Source organism: Sylvia atricapilla, chromosome 6 (assembly GCF_009819655.1).
Source record: "Sylvia atricapilla isolate bSylAtr1 chromosome 6, bSylAtr1.pri, whole genome shotgun sequence".
NCBI classification, from domain to species: domain Eukaryota; kingdom Metazoa; phylum Chordata; class Aves; order Passeriformes; family Sylviidae; genus Sylvia; species Sylvia atricapilla.
In genome coordinates, this window is record NC_089145.1 from 50,604,926 (window position 1) to 50,618,842 (window position 13,917).

The 13,917-nt window shown below is 40.8% G+C and overlaps 1 protein-coding gene across 1 annotated transcript; it reads left to right on the top strand.

Annotated features, from left to right (window-relative positions):
* Nucleotides 1-7,744: 7,744 nt before the first annotated feature.
* Nucleotides 7,745-13,501, top strand: GPR68 (G protein-coupled receptor 68). Its single transcript, XM_066321919.1, has 2 exons — nt 7,745-7,805; nt 11,128-13,501. Exon 2 carries the CDS (start codon nt 11,262-11,264, stop codon nt 12,336-12,338), a length of 1,077 nt encoding a protein of 358 aa, XP_066178016.1. The 5' UTR covers nt 7,745-7,805; nt 11,128-11,261; the 3' UTR covers nt 12,339-13,501.
* Nucleotides 13,502-13,917: the final 416 nt, after the last annotated feature.

The window sequence follows — 13,917 nt, forward strand, 5'->3', positions numbered from 1 at the left end:
CATGTGGAGGCTGTAGCTTATTTGTCTGAAAAAGAGTAGATAATAGGTTTAAAACCCTGTTAGAGGCGGAGTGAGAAACAGGCTCACCTGAAAGTATGTGCTCTGTTCCTCTCCATGGAGCCCTCTTCCAGAAATTGTTTCTGTGGCAACAAACTTCTTTCCAGCTGGGTTGTCTTGGAGTTCGATCTGGGATTGCTTAGGCTCAGATCTGTCACCATGCCAGAATCAAATAGAAATGGAAAACTGATCTAACCTACATGTAACAGAAAGGGCACTCTGCTGCTGTCACTGTTGCTCCACAAGACAATATTGCTCCTGACATTCTCCACTCAGAAATTGCTACAGACAGCTATTGCTGCTAGGATGAGCCTGGACTTTCATTTCTGAACATCGTTGCTTTATTCAGCAGTGTTTCAAGGTTCCTTTCTCTTATGTTGTGTCCTATGGGCCAGCAGTAAAGACACAAAGCTTTGAAAAGAGGTTGAGTTACCAACAGAGGGAGATAGATAATGAATGAATTACAAAAGCAAATGTAATTGAACTATCAAAGTTCAGTCGCCTTAATGACACCTGAATAAAATGCTAAAATATCAGTAGGGAAGAATGGAAATGTTTCAGAGATCTCTTAGTTTGGCTTTCTTTTGACTCAATATTTTAGTAACCATTAGACTGTCATCATTTTATATCTGGAAGCATTTAATCTTCCTTCTTGTCAAGGAAGGAGAGTTTTTACTCTGTGATAGATAATGATTTAGTGTCTACTCACATCTAACAAGAAGGTGTATCTGGTTTATGCTCCATGTAAGAACTGTTCAGACATGGCTTTTAGTATAGCAATTGTCTTTTAAACTTACAAGAGGCTTAAAATAAAATCCCTGAGTCTATCATGTCAGAACATTATTATTTGGAATTTGAACTAATGTCCAAATTTCAGAGCTGGTTTTATACCTCCACCCCAAAGCAGGACCTGGATTTCTGAACAGCTCTGAATTTGGAATCTCACATCTCCTGTGCCAGCTTTTCCATCTCCTCAAGAGCTCATCAGAACTCCCCTCTAAGAAGTATTTGATTATCTCCCTTCTCAGAAGCATGTTTGGAAGTGTGAATGGTTTACAGCAAGGTTGTTGCTTTTGCTGTGAATTGCTTCTTTGATACTATTAAAGAAGGGAGGGGTTGCATTTCTGTGAGGTCATGCCTCTCCAATTATTTTTCTCAATTTTTGTGTTGAACCTCTTGTATCCAGAAATGGAAAATCAGGAAACAGAAATGTAAGCAAACCTGCAGATACAGATGCCAGCTCTTTATTTAAAGTGATTAATCCACTGGGAACTAGGTTGTTGGAGTCCTGTACCCTCAAGTGAAAGAAAAGAACTGACGTTTTCAATAGTCATCTAGGGAGCAAGAACAGCAACAAGGGAAAGAGCACAGAGGAAAACCTTCTGCAAGGCACACTGCTTCTCATGAGAACACTGAGAAATAACAATGGAAGAACATGTCTTACAAGTGAATATTGACTCAGTCCTACAGGAAACTTGGTGAATCTCCAGAAGGAAAACTGAAAAAATGGGAAGAAATATAATTAAAGATAGCAATAAGGGATAGTTTAGTAGAGTTATGTTTCTAGCAACTAGATGGGGACTATTTGAAGACATGCACAAATACATATGCATACTGCACCCCACACACCACCCCTTCAATTCTGTATCCAAGGAAGAAATACAAAAATACAGAACATGAGCCAAAAAAGACTCAATCAAGCCTAAAAGGAAATGAGCATAGCTAAACAGAAGTGTGTGGAAGGGCGGATGGTGTGCTAGACTAGAAAGAATTGGATCTAGAACAGAAACATATCTGAAGTGCACAATGGTGATCAGCGTAAGTTGGAAACACAAACACAGTACAAAGGCACAAAAGAATTATTTTATTTTTTTAAATGGCTACAGTGCACACAGTTAAGTGCTTCAGTTGAACAAGCCCCTATCCCATGATGAATTTTTTCTCTTTGATTAAAAAATCTAAACAGAGGAAAAATAATTAAGTCCAAGAAAAATGAGGAGTGGAAAGGAAAAATTCTTCAAATATTGTAAGCAGCTTTTCACTTTACTATGTCTTAAAACTTGCAGTACAAAATGAATCATATACTGAATCATATAGGCAGAAAATAGCATTTTAAAAAGAGATTACTTTATTGAATGTATCATTATTTGCTGATGCATGAAATAACAAAAATGTTGGTATTCTCCTTAAACAGGAGATCTGCTCAAGCTCTTTAGACATGCCAGAGTTTCAACCACATTTCAGTTAGAGCTAGCAAGCAAAATTTTTCTATCAGACAGTCTTTGCTGGTTGTCAAGTGTTATTAGTCAAGCATTGATTATGGATGTCCCAAGCTTGTCAGCAGCAGTGTACAAAAAGTGCTGTCCATTGAATTATCAGTAATTGAGGAGAAAAAAAATTGTATAGATGGGTGTTTGGTTGCTTTCCAGATGACAGTTAGTGAATGAGATTGTTCTGTTTGGAGGGTGTGATGTGCTGATTCTTGGGTTCAAAGCGGCATTACAAAAGATGCAAGCAGAAAGATAATTTGGTCCCTGCTTCGTTCTCTAACTTGTCAGGTTTTGAACAAGTTTTCCCTTGAGTGAAGTTGGAGAAGCTTGACAGAAGGGAGTGCCTTGCATGGTGCTGGCACTCCGTTCCGTTTCTGTGTGAGCATGTGGGTACAGAGAGCAAGTTGCTCTCAATACATTTATTGGCTCCAGGGCTGTGAGCATCCGGCTGAAGGTAGAGGCTGACAGCCAGTGCTTTGCTCAGCCTTGATGTGCTCTGACCAGGACGGGGTGCTCTGACCAGGACGGGGTGTGTGCTGACCAGGACAGGGTGCTCTGACCAGGACGGGGTGCTCTGACCGGGACAGAGTACTAGCAGTGTGCTACAGCCCATGTATGCAAATGGATAGCCCATGCTCAGGCAGCAGAGAAATGTGTGGGTGACTCCCATGGCTCCCTTTGGGCAGCCACTCTGTGAAACAGGGGCTGTGTGGCAGTCCTGGGGTTACAGAGACACACTGGCAATCTGAGAAAGGCAAAAATCATTGAAATGCAATACAGATATGAATTAAACCTGAAGTCATTGACTTCAATGCAAGATATCTGGCATTGCCTGATGTAGCACTTTTGTCAGAGCAGGCTGCAGCGTCAAAAGAGGCAATAGTACAGAGTTTAGGCAAATGAATCAGAAGAATGATTTTCCCCAAGGCTGTAGATGGTAAAATGAATCAGAACTCATTTAACTCAGAAGGGTGAAGTTCCGAATTCTCAGTCCTAGGTTACAACACAGTTGTTCCAGTTGTTGTTCCTTACTAATATTGTATGTTGATCATGGCTTTTGTGGCTTCTAATAAGCAAGACCTGTATAATCTTGGCTTTTCTTGCATTATCCTGTTCAATGGGCATCAGTGTACAAGTTTGGAATTGTAAGCAGTTCTGTTGTCTGTGATGATTACTTGCCTGCTGCTTCTTCAGTAGTGACAGAATGGTTTTTTGGCTTTTGTGTCAAGGAAGATTGTGAGGGAGAGGGACGTTGACTTGGCTGAGGTTTTAGTCCGAGGGAAAGCAAGATTTGGAGTTTTTTCTCTGAGTAATAGAGTGATTTAAGGTGTCTGCAGGAAGTGTTGTGATGTGTTTTCCTCCACCCACTGTTCTGTACTCAGGCAAGTCATACATGAGGCTTCATGTGCCCTGTGGGTAGGAACTAGTCAGAGGAACTCAGCAATGAAATACTTGGAGGGTCATGAAGTCCACTTGCTTGATCTTTAACAGCAGGAAGTGGGGGGCAAATGAGGGTCATTTTTTAAAGCTTTGAGGCAGCTATAGCATGACTAATCTCAGCTGTGATTCACCTCCCTGATACTACTTGGACTGCTTGCCTGAAATTACACATTGCATGAACTTCTTATTACCATAAATAGGAATTTTCCAAAGTACTTTTTTTCAGCACTTTCTTGCTCAACCAGTTGTTCAGACCTCACATGAGGTAAAAAGGCCCTAAACCTAGATAAAGAATAAGTACTAGTGTGAGATAGAATGAATAGTCTGAGGAAAAAGCAGATGTATTTGCCAAGCTACTGTCTATGACATTTGAGAAGTCATGGCAGTCAGAAGTCCTAGGTGACTAGAAAAACAGAAACATTGTACCCATCTTTAAAAAGGATAGAAAAGTGGACCCTGGGTACTACCCACCTGTTCGCATCACCTCTGTGCTTGGGGAACATCACAGAACAGATCCTCCTGCACGCTCTGCTCAGGCACATCAGGGACAGGGAGGTGATTTGGGACAGCCAGCAGAGCTTCACCAAGGGCAAGTGCTGCCTCATCAGCCTGTGGCCTTCTATGATGGAGTGACTGCATCAGTGAGTAAGGGAAGGGTCACAGATGTCATTTATCTGGACTTCTGTAGAGCCTTTGACATGGTCCCCCACAACTTCTCTCTAAACTGGAGAGATTTGATGAATGGGCTGTTAGATGGACGAGAAATTAGCTGGACAGTCTGATCCAGAGGGTCATGGTCAATGGCTCAGAGTCCCAATGGATCTCAGTGACGAGTGGTGTCCCTCAGGGATCTGTACTGGGACCAGTGTTATTTAATATCTTCATTAATGATGGAGGGATTGAGTGCAGCCTCAGCAGATTTTTAGATGACACCAAAGAAAGGAGGGACACACCTGAAGGATGGGATGCCATCCAGAGGGACCTGGACAAGCTCAAGAAGTGAGTGCATGAGGATCTCATGCAAGACCGAGTGCAAGGTGCTGCACCTGGGTTGGGGCAATCCCTGGTATCAACACAGGCTGGGGGATGAACAGATCTGAGCTCTGCTGGAAGGACTGGGATTGCTGATGGATGAGAGGCTGGACAGGAACACTTGGAGCCCAGAGAGCCAAACATGTTCTGGCCTGCATCCAAAGGAGCATGATCAGCAGGGTGAGGGAGGGGATTCTAACCCTCCACTTCCCTCTGGTGAGACCCCACCTGGAGTGCTGCGTCCAGCTGCAGGGTCCTCAGCACAGGAAGGACATGGACCTATTGGAGTGAGTCCAGGGGAGTGTCTCTGTAATGATCAGAGGGATGGGGCACCTCTCCTGTGAGCAAAGGCTGAGAGAATTGGGATTTCCCAGCCTGGAGAAGAGGGGGGTACAGGGTGACCTCATTGCTGCCTTGCAGTATCTGGAAGGAGCCTAAAAGAAAGATGGTGAGAGACATTTTACATAGTGATAGGATAAGAGGGAATGGCTTTAAACTAAAAGATTTAGATTAGATGTTAGAAGGAAATTTTTTACTGTGAGGGTGGTGAGGCACTGAAACAGGTTGCCCAGATAAGCTGTAGCCACCCCATCCCTAAAATTGTTCAAGGCCAAGCTGGATGGGGCTCTGAGCAACCGGTCTAGGGGAAGGTGTTCCTGCCCATGGTTGGAATGAGATGATTTTTAAGGTGCCTTCCACCCCAAACTATTCTATGATATTGGACTAACTGTGCTAATTATCCTACCTGCTTCCCTTGCCTTTCATCTCAAGTTGTCTTTTAAATGTGGAGGCATCAACAAAGTCCAAAGTCATAAAAACCTGAAATGGAAAGGTATAGAAACAGAACATGGAATTCCCAGAAAATCAAAAGATGGAGCAAATGGAAAGATTTACTCAAGGCAGTAAAAAATTGCATGTCTGTGTTTGGAAAAATTGGGCATTGATGACTAATTAGTCTTTTGTTTATGTGGATTCTGAAAAAAATACTGCTGATTTCCTTCTCTAACACTAGGTTTATAAGACGAGTCATCTGATAATGACAAAAGTAAAGCTATTTGTAATTTACAGAACATTTTCACAGTTCCCTTCAACTGAAACAGATACAGAGTCATAATTATTGTACTCAGAGCTTCATGTTAGAAAAATCCCTTTTCAAGTTACAAACACTGAATGGATTGTGCATAGTTGTAAATTACTTTAGTTTAAAAGCTCAATTTGACTCCTTTTTTTCACAAAACAAAGTGTTATGGATGTGTTACCCCAATTCATCATAATTTCTGAAACATTACCAGCAATAATTCACAAATTGCTGTAACTAAATCCCCTGGAGTGCATGTAGTTTTTTAAAACACCTGTTAGCCTTTGCTGATCTCTTCTCCTCTATGCCCCCATGCTCTTGTTAAAAATAGTTTTGTTAGATGCTGGTTAGCAATTCTGTTTCTAAAGACTGGAATAAAAACAATAGCAAATATTTCAACTATCTTTATATAAATATAAAAATACTTGCATACCATATAAACATATGTTATGTAAATTATGTATTGTAAAAATAAATACATATATTTGTGTTTGTGCTTCATATGTACTTGTATTTCTTTTTGTTTACTTATCTTGTGCTAATAGAAATATCTTTCATTGCCTTTAATGGCTCTACTTGATACCGTTCTAGAATCAGAATGTCTGGTTTGGAAAGGGCCTTTAAAGGCCATCTAGTCTAGCTCTCCTGCAATGAGCACAGGCATCTTCGACTAGATCAGGTTGCTCAGGGCCCCATCAAACTGACCCTGAATGTTTCCTTGGATGGGGCATCCATCACCTCTCTGGGCAACAGTGTTTTATCACCCTCATCATAAGAATATTCATCCTTGTATGTAGTCTGACTCTACCCTCTTGTAGTTTAACACCATTGCCCCTTGTCCCATTGCTACAAGTGCTATTAAAAAGTCTGTACCCATGTTTCTTGTAAGTCTCCTTTAGGTACTGAATGGCTGCAACAAGGTCTTCTTAGAGCCTTCTCTTCTCCAGGCTGAACTACTCCAACTTTCTCATCCTTTCCTCATAGGAGAGGTGGTCCACCCCTCTTGTAATTTGTGACCTTCCTCTGGACCTGCTCCAACAGGCCCATATTTTACATCACAATTCTTCCAATTAAACCTAAATATCATTCTGCCATTTTTTCATTCTCGGTGGTGCACCCAAATTTCTGCTTTCTTCTACTTTTTTTCCCCCCTCAAACTTACTCTAAGAATATTATCCCTTTCCTGCCCATTTTTTGTTGTTTGACCAGTCCCAGTCTCTTCTGCTGCTTATCACTTCCCTGCCTTCTTATCTGACCTTATGCTTCCAGGCTTTGTGAAACAGGATCAAACACTCTGACAAACCTGCAAGTGTTGAAGGAAGCTTAGCATGTGAATTTAAGGGCTGTTGTTTGTGTAGATAATTACCTGAACAAAATCATAAACTGAAACTACCCTGGGTTTCTGATTCCAAGATATTGGAATTGCAGCTCAAGTCCTGCAATGACAGCCAAGTGACTCAGTCCTGTCTTCACTGTATGACAGGTGCAAGGACAGATTAAATAGCAAGAGACCATGCAGGCACATAAGCGTGCTACACTCCCTCTTAATGGAAGTGGGTGCTTTGTGGATGAGACAAGCTGGGTGCACAATGATTGCAAATTCCAGCAAGGAAGTCCTTTGGTGCAGTCCCATTTGTCTCTGCCAAAAAAATACGTAGGCCTAATTGCAGACAGATTTCTTACAGTGAAAATTGTAGCATTGTTCACTGAAACTGGAAGGACCCACCTGGGCTCCATGCTACTACTTGGTCCAAGGTGAAGAGGCTGTTGCTGCCAGCGGCTCTGGCTGCTTCCTGTGTCATTGCCAGCAGGCAGCACTTAACCCGTGAGCTGCTCCATGGTTCTTGGTGCAGGGACAAGTCATGTGTTTGTCAACAGCTAAGGCACAAAGGAGTTGGGAAAGAAAGGACCTGTTGTTGAACTCTCCAGTGAGTAATAAAGTTGGCTTGTTTAAACCATGAAAATGTGAGGCTTTCTGAAGCTCTGGGATCCTTGGCTTTATTTTTAATCCAGGAAAAAGAGAATTGTTTGGAGCTCATGTAAATGGAGAGAGTCTTCTAATTTATTGCCAAGACTTAGGCTTAGAAGGGTACAGTCTAAAAGATGTGGGCATAAAGGAGAGAGAAATATTGCCTGGAAATGACTGCAGACTCGTGATACTGAAGGTGTTACATAAACCATGATAAAAAAACCAAAGTCACACAGCTGCACTATATCCATATTAAAGCTGTCTAGAAGAAATGCCTGTGTGTTCCTTTTCATAACTGCTTTCAGCTTTATGATTGTCTGCACCCCAGATGTTTTTCATAGAGCAACTTTTTAAATTTTTGTCATCCCTCTATCCAGACATGGCCAATAAGTAATGGGGGAGCTATTTGTCTTTTCTCTTCTATACCCTGCATGACCTTTCCTTCATTTTCCACTTTTTCAGACAGCTTGTAAAGTATTGTGTCATATGTTTGTAACAACAGAGTGGGCTCTTCCACACCCATTTGTTTAAACCTGCCACTGCAGTCCTTTGATGCCATGTTTGTTGAAAAAATCCTAGTTTCACTCCCTGGCTGGTGCAGAACTGTATTTAGTGTACCTGGTGCTGGGGAAGAAGTTGATCTGCCTCTGTATTCCCATTTGGCTGCTGAGTCTGTCCTTAACCAGGCATGAGTGGTCAAGGGGTACAAAGGTGGCCCAGAGCCCACACACTGAGGAGGCCAAAACCAGGGAAGGATTTCTCGGCTCACTGTTGCCACTGATCAGAACAGCAGTATGAGACAAGAATCTGGATCTTTCTTTTTCCTCCCTGTCTTTGAAACTGGGGAGGGTTTGTTAGCACAAAGCAAAGGGATTTGTTACAGCCAGCCTTCTCTTCCTGCCCTTTTAAACAGCCTGCTCCAGCATTTCCTCCAGGAGGAGGAAGTGTTGCTGTAATCATAAGTGTATGTTATATTAGCATAATATTGTATCAATAAGACTTTTGCTGCTTCCTTCACATTCTGCATTTTGGCAAGACTTTTAAACTAAGTAGAAATGATTTTACTTATTACAGAGAATTATATTCACTGTATATAACATAATTTGATAAAAAACATTTAGAGTTCTTAGACGACAAGAAACACTTTCAAAAAACACTACAGCTGTAGAGTACATGTGCTTTTCCTCATACTATGATCTGTAGTGACTCACTGGGTAACACTGAATGAAACTCAGTGCTAGACATATAAAGACAGTTCTGAATTTTCAAAACTGTCAAAAGCTTTTGAATTACTGTTTGGCCTTAACAACAGGAGCTGGACACTGACTGGGCACTGTGCTGGTAGATATGATGATAGGTCTCAGATTTTAGGCATTTTAGAGAATAACTAAGGTGTGCCAATCACCCTGTGAAGGAAAACCCTTACATGTAAAAGTCACCAAATCATTTTACAAAAATGCTGTGAAGTAGAAACTCAGGCCTGGAACTCTGGATTATAAAGGTTGGGGTAAGAAGGTTATCAAACCTGCCTCAGCAAAGGTTCTGTGCACTGCTCTTTTCTGCAAATGGAAGAGATAGATTATGGTTATGAAGCCTTGGAGAAACTGGATAGTGTCCAACAAATTGTGCTGGACAGTGGAGTTAAAAGTTTTGAGGAAGATGAACTTATCTTGGCCTGTTGTATCATGACTGAGAGTTTCTGAGCTCCCAAGAATATTTCCACCAAAACCAGGGCTGACGTTCTTGCTGTTGGAAAGAAAAAGTAAAGGGATGAAAACCACATCCCAATTCTTATTTGTATGTGTTTGCTGTGGATTCTGTAGAGCTATGCTGGTTGAAGCTAAAAAATGAAATTCTTTGCAGGTTTGATCACTTATTTCAACCAGGCAATTATTTTCTGGCTTAAAGCAAGTGATTTAGTTTTCAGTTTCTACAGGAGTAAAGCCTATTGCTATTTTAAAAACCCCAAATGTATTTAAAAAATTATTTGAGGTAACATCCTCAAATGCCAAAACTGACAGTAATTTTCCTGCAGTGTGGTCATGTTTTTTAAGGGTTGCCTTGAAAGAAATTTTGTGTTCCTAGATGAGACAGAACACGATGAAAAAAATGTAAATTAGCATAGCAAACAGGAGAAAGCAGCAAAACCTTAGCTTTGTCTTTGGATAGTGCTTTTGAATCCACAGTATCTGAAGCCATGAAAAGAGTGCACGAATTGTTACGCTTACAAAGGTATACCTAACATCCCTGAATTTTCTGAGGAGAGATTGAAAGAAATACAATCTTGCTGTTCTGCACACCAGGTTAAACATGCATTCCTTTCACACTAGGCACAATTTGCCCTGCTGTTCTCCAGTGCTGAGAATCTGTGCCCAGGTGAATATATCATGAGGTGATAAAATGCTGAATGGGGTATTTCCTTGTTTAGTCAAGGATTTCATCACTGTGAGCTGGGTCCAGCCTCGACATAGTAGAACTGAGTGCTAACCCATTGTCAGCAGTGGTTTCTGCGTATTAAATAGTTATAGTATAATTCAGTATAGTATAGCATAGCATAACAATGGCTTCTGTGGGTATGTGTTTGGATTAAACCAGATTCTTCAGATGAAAACACTTACATCCATATTCAGTGAAGATTAAAAGGAACGATACAAATGTGTAAGTTGTAAATGTGTGAGTTTGGAAATTGATGGCAAATAAGGAACATTTAATAGCATATCCTGTAGAACTGAGACCATGGCGATGCATTGTACCAGATGTCCTTCCAACAGAGGAAGAGAGCTTGCTTTCAGGATTGTTAAAAATTCCTTTTTTTTTTTTTTTTTTTTTTCATCCTGCTGAATTGAACTGCATATTACATGGTATCTTGTATAGAAAGAGAAATTTAAGAAATAGAAACTAATAATCAAGAGTTTTGTGCACTCTGTATCCTCTAAGGAATTCTGTGTGGACTGCTGATTTATCAGAGACACCTTTTCCATTGTAGACAAATATGATTACTACTTTTCTGCCCCATCTATAAACCAGAGATTATTTTTCTTCACATTTTAGATGCCTCCAAAGCTGAAACAACAAATATTTGTAATTTGCTTTGAGATTCTGGATAGCATAATTTCTGGCATTTTTCTATTACGTACTAGGGGTTATGTGAATCTTGATTTCCCAGACAGGCTTTATCTTTATCAAAGACTCAGGGCTAGGAAAAGGCAGGTCTCTGAAAAGTGTGCTGTATATTTAACAATTGTATCCTGTCTAAAGACCTCCTTGTGTTTTATCTTCAGGTTATTAACATCCTGCAGCAAGTTGTCACTTCAGCCTAAAGGTTTGTGGAAGAAATAAACTCTACATGAAAACTAAATGTAATTAAGTCTTACATTCAGGACCCTGATGAGTGATACACGGAGAGAAGTAGAAGATGGTGAATTTCACAGAGAATGCGACTGAGAAGTGCAATATTAATCATGATATCCACGAGACATTATCCCCCATGGTGTACATATTTGTGTTTATATTGGGCTTGCCAGCTAACTGCCTGTCACTGTACTATGGGTATTTACAGATCAAAGCTAAAAATGAATTAGGTATCTACCTTTGCAACTTGACACTAGCAGACCTGCTGTACATATTTTCTTTGCCTTTTTGGCTTCAGTATGCCTTACAGCATGACAACTGGACCTACGATGAGCTGCTGTGCAAAGTTTGTGGCATCATCCTGTACGAGAATATCTACATCAGCGTGGGCTTCCTGTGCTGCATCTCCATCGACCGCTACCTGGCCGTGGTGCACCCCTTCCGGTTCCAGCGCTTCCGGACCATGAAGGCTGCTGCCATTGTCAGCGTCGTCATCTGGGCCAAAGAGATCATGACGTGCTGCTTTGTCTTCACGCACGGGGAGATCAGTATGGATGCTGAGAGCCACTTGGTGTGCTTTGAGCATTACCCCATCAAGAAATGGGAGCACAATATCAACTACTACCGCTTCTCTGCTGGCTTCCTTTTCCCCTTCTTTCTGCTGGCCTTCTCCTACTGTGGGATTTTACGAGTTGTCCACAAGAGCCCCGGCACTCAAAAGAAGAAGAAAATCCAAATTAAAAGGCTGGTTTCTAGCACTGTTTTCATATTTTTAGTCTGCTTTGGGCCATACCACATCCTACTTGTAGTTCGTAGTTTGTTGGAGAACAACTGCTCGTTTGCTGAGAAAATATTTAATGTTTACCATATTTCTCTCCTGTTAACTACTTTTAACTGTGTTGCTGACCCAGTATTGTACTGTTTTTCCAGTGAAAGCACTTACCAGAACTTCCTCAAGATGAGAGATTCTTGTCTAACATGTTTAGGCCATCTGAGTACTGAGACGAAGGAATCCTATCCACTGAACCCTACTGAAACTCCCAACAGAACACAGCATGAACAACAACCAGAGTTATTACAAATACCACTTGATGGTGCTGGAATGAAGGACTGCTTCACAACTAATGTAGACAGCCTATAGCATTAATCAAAAGGACCTTAATCCTACGTCTGCAGCTATGGCTGTGTTTGTGTATCTGTCTGAATTATTCATGTATTACAAAAGTGTGACCTCCCAAAGGCTAATGAGCAATGCTGCACAGTGAAGCTGTTTCTGGAGGTGCTTGGGCCCTAGCAATAGTGAGGAAAGTATGTGCTACGTCAGTTCTGTTATAATCACATATCTGTTGTTGTGCTACCACTTAAAACCTGTTTGTCTTGATGACTGCATTGACTGGGATAGGACAGTACTCATGGTGTGTAGTTCTGGTGAAGTCATCCTTAGCTGCTGTTTGCCCCTGTAACATCCAGAGAATCTAGAGAAAGTAATTCTCTACAAGCTGTCATCATCTGTTGAAAAGGTATGAGACAGAAAAATGTTCCCATATATACTTTTACAAAGAAAACACCCAACTAAACACTTCTGCAACATCTCTGTCACTCTCTGAAATAACTTCTCCTTCTGCCAGTTTCAAAGCCTGCAGATAACATGCCAGAACCAGATTCCTAAAACAATCAGTCCAATAGTGTGAGACATTATGGGAGAACATGCACAAGAAACTCAGCACCTGCTGAGACCTTCAGGCAGTTATTTGACTGTTGAATCTCAGACTGTTAAACCTCATCGTAAGCCTCCTAGAGACTTCCCAAAGTAAGAGACTCTGGGCTCCAGGGGGTGTCAATAACTTGGTTTGTTGACTTGGAAGAGAACAAGAGATTGGTAGTACCTGAGGCACTTTGATCCCATGTGCTTCTCTGAGTCACTGTGTTCAAGAATATTTATTTATATCTAAATTCTGTTACATCTTGCTACAGTTTTGATTGTGTTCTTTGCAATTTGTGTATCTTCTGCAGCACAGACCAGGCAGGCAACTAAATAACAGTGCATTTTTCAGGGAAACTTATGAATGAATTCTGTTTAAACTCTGTTTTTTGCCCACAGATAATCTAGTTTACGGTTTGGTTGTTGTTGATGTTGTAAATACAGTATTAGAAATATGATGTATGAATGACCTGTGTCCTGGTTTAGACAGAAAAAAAATATAGGAGTAAATGGAGAATAATGGCTTTTAAAGATGTGGGAGTAGTGCTCCACATTATTGTTTCTACCACCACCTTCTCTCTAGGTTTTTGGGGTTTTGTTGTTGCACTTTTTTTGTTGTTGCACTATTGAACCCTGTGTTATTCTTCTTTGTGATCTACTCATCACACCTCCTTGTACCTGTAGCTGTTACACCATGAATATTGCCTTGTCCTTTCAGTTCTCTGGTTTCAGACCTTCCTTGAAACACCTCTCTCTCTGCAACCCAGAGCTGATAAATTCCAGCAGTATAATCAGTTTTGTTTCTTTGGTTTGCTTTTGAGTCAAAAGATCATCTAGACAGATGGTCAACTCCTGCTATCTGAATATGTCATTGTAACAGAGCCTTGCTTGTCATCAGATTCCAAAAGGAATATATTCTAACAGTTTTCTGGAAACCACCTTGAGAGTGCAATATTGGATATAATTAGTGGATGTGTTTAATAAAGAATGTTTTTATAATTTTCTTTTTATATTTTTT

Coding starts and splice junctions, on each gene's coding strand:
- GPR68 (XM_066321919.1), top strand. CDS start 11,262: ATGGTGAATTTCACAGAGAATGCGACTGAGAAGTGCAATATTAATCAT.